A 7,500-nucleotide genomic window follows, 5' to 3' on the forward strand; every position below is an offset into this window, starting at 1 on the left:
TAAGTATCGTTAGTATCGTTATAATAAGTATCGTTATAATAAGTATCATTCAAAATATTATAATTTTAATAATTATTATTTTTATACATTTTCATTATTATTATTAATAATCATTTTAATTTTTTTATAATAAATACATTTAATGTAATTTGTTGAAAACAAAAACAAAGAAACGACTATTTTAAGTAGCAGAAATAATGATATTAGAAATTATAATAAATTATTAATTTCGAATATTTAATTATGTATATATATATATATATATATATATATATATATATATATATATATATATAAAGCTCAAGTTATAAATAAATTAATAATTATAATGTATAAAAATAATAATTAAAATTACAGTATTTATAATGATACTTATTGTTGTTATATTATTATTATTATTATCATTATTTAATAACAAGTATCATTAAAAATATTATAATTATTTTTATGCATTATTATGAATAATATTGTTTAATAATAAATACATTTAATGTAGTTTGTTGAAAACAAAAAACTAAGAAAAAACAATTTTAAAATTAGCAAAAAAAAAAAAAAATTATAATTAAATATATATATACACTCACCTAAAGGATTATTAGGAACACCTGTTCAATTTCTCATTAATGCAATTATCTAATCAACCAATCACATGGCAGTTGCTTCAATGCATTTAGGGGTGTGGTCCTGGTCAAGACAATCTCCTGAACTCCAAACTGAATGTCAGAATGGGAAAGAAAGGTGATTTAAGCAATTTTGAGCGTGGCATGGTTGTTGGTGCCAGACGGGCCGGTCTGAGTATTTCACAATCTGCTCAGTTACTGGTATTTTCACGCACAACCATTTCTAGGGTTTACAAAGAATGGTGTGAAAAGGGAAAAACATCCAGTATGCGGCAGTCCTGTGGGCGAAAGTGCCTTGTTGATGCTAGAGGTCAGAGGAGAATGGGCCGACTGATTCAAGCTGATAGAAGAGCAACTTTGACTGAAATAACCACTCGTTACAACCGAGGTATGCAGCAAAGCATTTGTGAAGCCCCAACACGCACAACCTTGAGGCGGATGGGCTACAACAGCAGAAGACCCCACCGGGTACCACTCATCTCCACTACAAATAGGAAAAAGAGGCTACAATTTGCACAAGCTCACCAAAATTGGACAGTTGAAGACTGGAAAAATGTTGCCTGGTCTGATGAGTCTCGATTTCTGTTGAGACATTCAGATGGTAGAGTCAGAATTTGGCGTGAACAGAATGAGAACATGGATCCATCATGCCTTGTTCCCACTGTGCAGGCTGGTGGTGGTGGTGTAATGGTGTGGGGGATGTTTTCTTGGCACACTTTAGGCCCCTTAGTGCCAACTGGGCATCTTTTAAATGCCACGGCCAACCTGAGCATTGTTTCTGACCATGTCCATCCCTTTATGACCACCATGTACCCATCCTCTGATGGCTACTTCCAGCAGGATAATGCACCATGTCACAAAGCTCGAATCATTTCAAATTGGTTTCTTGAACATGACAATGAGTTCACTGTACTAAAATGGCCCCCACAGTCACCAGATCTCAACCCAATAGAGCATCTTTGGGATGTGGTGGAACGGGAGCTTCGTGCCCTGGATGTGCATCCCACAAATCTCCATCAACTGCAAGATGCTATCCTATCAATATGGGCCAACATTTCTAAAGAATGCTTTCAGCACCTTGTTGAATCAATGCCACGTAGAATTAAGGCAGTTCTGAAGGCGAAAGGGGGTCAAACACAGTATTAGTATGGTGTTCCTAATAATCCTTTAGGTGAGTGTATATGATTCATATTAAAAGGCATATTGTATATTTTACCATCCCTCTGTGTGTGTGTGTGTGTGTGTGTGTGTGTGTGTGTGTGTGTGTGTGTGTGTGTTTCTCTCAGGGATGGGCTGCAGGGCGTGGTAAATGTAACGGCTTCTATAAGGGTCGTCAGCTGTTCACGTGTCCCGACGCCTGTGGGCTGTTCCTGCCGGTCAGTGAGATCAGCCTCCCTCGCTCCTCCCGATCCTCCAGCGACCCGCTGAGCATCCAGTCCCGATCCGCAGAGTGTGTGTCCCCGCTCGCCGTCGGCCAGAGAGTGTGTTTCCCGCTGGACGAGTGTATGCAGCGCGGGACCGTGCAGTTCTGCGGACCCTTGTCCAGCCGGGCCTCCGGCACTCTCTATGTGGGAGTGTTACTGGTGAGCGTTCGTCAGGGGTAAAGTTCAGTGTAGAGCCCTTTATAACGTGAACACGGCAGTTCTGCTTGTTAACAGCAGGTGTTCATCACTAATGTTTAGTCACCTTCATTTATACAGATCATTAGTTATTACCTTACACAACACTGGAATCATTTTGATAACGTTTTATCTCTTCAGAGGTAAAGGGGAAAGGTAACTTTAACATGTGTCCAGTTAATGTGTGTGTGTGTGTGTTTAGGATCAAGCAGTGGGATCATGGGATGGATATTATAAAAACACCAAACTGTGCTCCATCCCGTCACCTGAGTTTGGGGCTTTACTTCCCCTTTCCAAAGTAACTGCAGGTAACCATCAAAACCAGTGTCATAAACAATGAGACCATGATGCATTTTATTATCAGGATTCTTTGATGAATAGAAAGTTTAGCGTTTATTTGAAATATAATTTTTTGTAACATTATAAATGTGTTTACTGTCACTTTTTTTTAAAAGACTTACTCTAAACTTTTAAATGTTAATATATCATAATAACAAATCTTCATATTAGAGTGATTTCTGAAGGATCATGTGACACTGAAGACTGGAGTAATGATGCTGAACATTCAGCTTTGATCACAGGAATAAATTACACTTGAACATTTATTCACATAAAAAACAGATGATTTACATTATAATAATATTTCACTATTTTTACAGTATTTTTAATCAAATAAACGCAACTTTTGTGAGCAGAAGAGACCAGCCGCGCGGCGCTACCATTGGGCCCGGGTGGGCCTGGGCCTGTTGTCATTAAATAAGCTCATTAGTTTCATATTTGTTAAAATATTATAATGTTATTTTTTTCATCTATGTTGATTATGTAAAGTGAACCGCACGAGTAAGATAGGATGCGCACTATTTCGGGAGACATTAGTGGGTCAGACATGATTTTGACCACTTAATTAAGTTTTGTTTTGTAGAAAGCCTTTTTTAAAGGGGTGGTTCGGGATTTTTGACATCGGGCCTCATTTTTAAGTCAGCCTGGTTGTTATTCATCAGTGGAGACATTTTTTAAAAAAAATTATCCAGTCCTTATATTTGGATAGTTAGCCGATGCTAGGCTAGCGCGAGTCAAGGGTAGATGTTAGCCAGCCATTAAAAACCGTTTTACCACTCCACAGTGCACCAAACGCAAATCAATTATAACACTAGACTATCGATGCAAATGTACGTTGAGAGAATAATGTTAGAAATCAAACTTACCTTTCATCTCAATGATCCCAAAGGAACTAGTTTCTCAGCAGCTGCGGAATTTTACTTTGCTCCGGTTAGTAATGTGGCAAAAAGTAAACAGAACAGAAGCGCACTACAGTGTGTGTAGTACATGTGTGTACCGGCTCACTCGGTTGCCTAGGTAATCAATATCACTCCGCTGCTGCTGTAGACAAGGCTTATGATTACAGGGAACAAATTATAACTAATGCAATGTGATGAAAGGTAAGTTTGATTTCTAACATTATTCTCTCAACGGACATTTGCATCGATAGTCTAGTGTTATAATTGATTTGCGTTTGGTGCACTGTGGAGTGGGTAAAACGGTTTTTAATGGCTGGCTAACATCTACCCTTGACTCGCGCTAGCCTAGCATCGGCTAACTATCCAAATATAAGGACTGGATAATTTTTTTTAAAAAATGTCTCCACTGATGAATAACAACCAGGCTGACTTAAAAATAAGGTCCGATGTCAAAAATCCCGAACCACCCCTTTAAGTGAATTTCGTTTTGTATAAATTGTATCTTAATTTTAATTTTTTTTTTTATCAACCAATTGCCTGGATTTAATAAATAAGAAGCAAATATAGCAGATGATATAATCATGGAGGCGCAGGGGCGTAATTTGTGGGGGGGTTGGGGGGGAGATAACCCCCCAATATTTAAATCTATGCATTACAACCCCCCCAATATCTATACCATGATCACATGAAAAATATGCAGACCCAAACTTCAACCCCCCCAATGTTCAAACCAAATCTACGCCCTTGTGGAGGCGCCCGCGCGGTCACTTGCATTGCACGTGAACTGGAGCGCATCTCATCCTAACTTAACGAAACTCAGCGTATGCCTCACAGACATGAAATATATCTTAAGAAAGCTTGAAATGTCTTTTTAACAATTTAAAATGAAAATAAATAGGCTACTCTCTGATTATGTAATCCATGATGTGCATTTCTCTCTATAGGCACGTTCACTATACGGAGATGGCGATCGTCAACTTCATCTTTACAGCTGTTGTTGCTGTTAATAAACTAAAAATAATAGGCCTATAATTTTATTAAACAATAAAATGAAATTGTAATTGTATTAAAAAAAGCAACAAAAAAAATCCTGTTTCATTTTTATTTTATTTTTTTACCTATGAAAATTACGCATTAAATTCAGGTAGGCTACTGAGTCGCTGTCCTCAGTGCCGCAAAAAAGCACTGAAACGGAGATGAAGGGGAACCCGTTTTTTTTTTTTTTTGCTTATTTTAACTGGCCCATCCAGTTTTCTGGAAGCCCACCTACAATCAAAATCCTGGCGCCGCTAGTGGAAGAGACTCTTTCAGGGAGAGTAAATAAGAATTGTTCAATAATCTATATATATGTTGTCTTTTGTTCCACAGAAACTCGATCTGAACGGCCTCCTGTGGCAGTAATCAATCCCAAACCGCTTCCCAAACTGCCTCTGTCGCCCCTCGCCAATAAACCCGCCGTCCAGATGACCACGCCCACCTCTCCGGTGGTCACGCCCACCTCACCTATGGCCACGCCCACCTCTCAGACAGCCACGCCCACAGACAGACCCCTCATCCAGGCGGCCATGTTAGTGACGGCTAAGCAAGCCCTCCAGCCTCCGTCGTCCTCTGTGCCGAAAGCCGCTCTGAAACCTCCTCCGCTGGTCCCGCCCACCAAGCCCCAGGCCCCGCCCACCAAGCTTCAGGCCCCACCCACCAGGCTTCAGGCCCCACCCATGTCCCCGCCCACTGACCACTCACGCTCATCAAACGGATTCCACAACCTCCCCTCTCCACCAATCGCTGAGCAGAGGGCGGAGCTTGGCACGTGGTTAGAGGTGGGATCCATGGTGGAAGTCAATGACCCGCCCCTTTTTGGAGTGATTCGCTGGATTGGACAGATCACCGGCCTATCAGAGCCAGTCGCTGGAATCGAGCTGGTAATCGAACAACTCTCACTTAGGAAGAATACTTAACCTTACAAACTTTGTAACACATCAAAATGACCTGAAGCCCTAAAATTATACTTTTTTTTTGTCCAGATATCTTATTTTATTTCATTTTGATAATAATTTTTTCTATTTTTTTAATGAGATATTTTAGTATTTTTTTATTTTATTTACCTTTAAATTACTAGATTTGATCAATAAGTAATAAATAAATAATCATTTAAGCACATTCCTCACATTCTTTAAACCTAAATTCAAAATAACTCACAATTTCATGCATACCCCTTTTAATTCAGCTCAAAATATCTTACATTGGGTGTCTTTGCCGACCTCTTGTGGAAAAATAATAATATAAGATGATATTTCATGACTCTAGATGGCTTTATATCTCTATATGGAGCAAACGAGCTGTTCCTCTGGGTCATAAAGTCATTTCTCTTCAGTATGCATTCAGATACACATGTAGACATTGTAAAATCATTTTTTGGTAAAGTTTTAGCATTTTTAGTTTGGATTTTGAGCATTTTTATGTTTTTTCTATGTGTACTGAAGCATTCCTCACATGCCATTCATTCCTAAGGGGGTCAGATTTACCCGCGATGGAAGGATTTGTTTCTTTTTTAAATTTCAACCAAAAAAAAGTCCTTTGGTCTTGGACTCTCTGATGAACACTCAATTTTTATAAGTTTTTATAAGAAGGATGAGGGATACTAATACATTCTTAATAATAAAGGTGGTTTATGTTGAAAGTGTTTTGTTTGTCAGGATCAGGAGTTGTCCGCCGCTACGGATGGCAGTTACCTCAGCGAACGCCACTTCCGCTGTCCCGCTAATAAAGGGCTGTTCGTCAAACTGAGGAACTGCAGACGCGACTCCAGGTTCCCGGAGCCCGAGCTGCCCATCAATCAGGTCGATCGCTGCAACTCCATCGGTGCGTTCGCTTTGATTTATAGATTTATATAGCGCTCGGCACAATAGACGCGGTTTCTAAACCGCTTTAAAATATATATTTCAGAGATATCATAGAATGTATGATATAAAGCATTAGAATGCATAAAGTTGCAAAATGTCTGCAAACATTCTCAGTTATTAATTTAATTAAATAAACATGCCTTAATATTTATGCATAATCTATGATGATGCATGCATTTGCAAAATATATAATAATGCATATTATTACTGCAATAATGTCTTAAATTCTGTAATGTCCTTATTTAACAATGTAAGGAAATTATGCCTTAATATAATAATAATAATAATAATAATAATAATAAAAGTAATAAATAAAATTGCAAAATATATAATAATGCTTTTATCCAAAAGCAACTTACAAAAAGTATTGCAGCAAAATTCTTGTATGGTCTTCATTTAGCAATTGAATTAAAAAAGCCATAATATTTATGCATAATCCCTAATAATGCATAAAATTGCAAAACATATAATAATATTAATATAATATTAATACATTTATTCATTTAGCAGACGCATTTATCCAAAGCGACTTACAAAAAGTATTGCAGCAAAATTATTGTAAGGTCTTTATCTAACAATTAAATTAAAGTAAGATTGTGCAGTAATATAGATGTGTTGCAGTGTGTGTGTGTGTGTGCTGACAGTGAGTGTGTGTTCCAGCATTTGCTAACTGGAGCAGTGTGTGTGTGTGTGTGTGTGTGTTTGTTCCAGCGTTTGCTAACTGGAGCAGTGTGTGTGTGTGTGTGTGTGTGTGTGTTTGTTCCAGCGTTTGCTAACTGGAGCAGTGTGTGTGTGTGTGTGTGTTTGTTCCAGCGTTTGCTAACGAGCAGTGAGCGTGTGTGTGTGTGTGACGCTAACACTGTGTGTGTGTGTTTGTGTGTGTTCCAGCGTTTGCTAACTGGAGCAGTGAGCGTGTGTGTGTGACGCTAACACTGTGTGTGTGTGTTTGTGTGTGTTCCAGCGTTTGCTAACTGGAGCAGTGAGCGTGTGGAGGACAACACTCCTCCGGTGTCGGGTCTGGACGCCCGGATGGCATACGAGGGCTTCAAGAAGGGCATTCAGGGTCACCTGAACTCCTGCTACCTGGACGCGTCTCTCTTCAGGTACACACACACACACACAC

The 7,500-nt window shown here is 38.9% G+C and overlaps 1 protein-coding gene across 1 annotated transcript in view; it reads left to right on the forward strand.

Moving 5' to 3' along the window:
• Positions 1-7,500, forward strand: part of cyld3 (cylindromatosis (turban tumor syndrome) 3) — a 26,866-nt gene that overhangs the window by 6,925 nt on the left and 12,441 nt on the right. The window contains exons 4-8 of the mRNA XM_079865919.1: positions 1,907-2,203; positions 2,442-2,547; positions 4,846-5,396; positions 6,171-6,336; positions 7,339-7,480. Of these exons, the coding sequence (XP_079722045.1) occupies positions 1,907-2,203; positions 2,442-2,547; positions 4,846-5,396; positions 6,171-6,336; positions 7,339-7,480 (1,262 nt within the window). The remainder of the gene's footprint in view (positions 1-1,906; positions 2,204-2,441; positions 2,548-4,845; positions 5,397-6,170; positions 6,337-7,338; positions 7,481-7,500) is intronic.

Source organism: Squalius cephalus (genome assembly GCF_949319135.1).
Source record: "Squalius cephalus genome assembly, chromosome: 3".
Lineage (NCBI taxonomy): Eukaryota > Metazoa > Chordata > Actinopteri > Cypriniformes > Leuciscidae > Squalius > Squalius cephalus.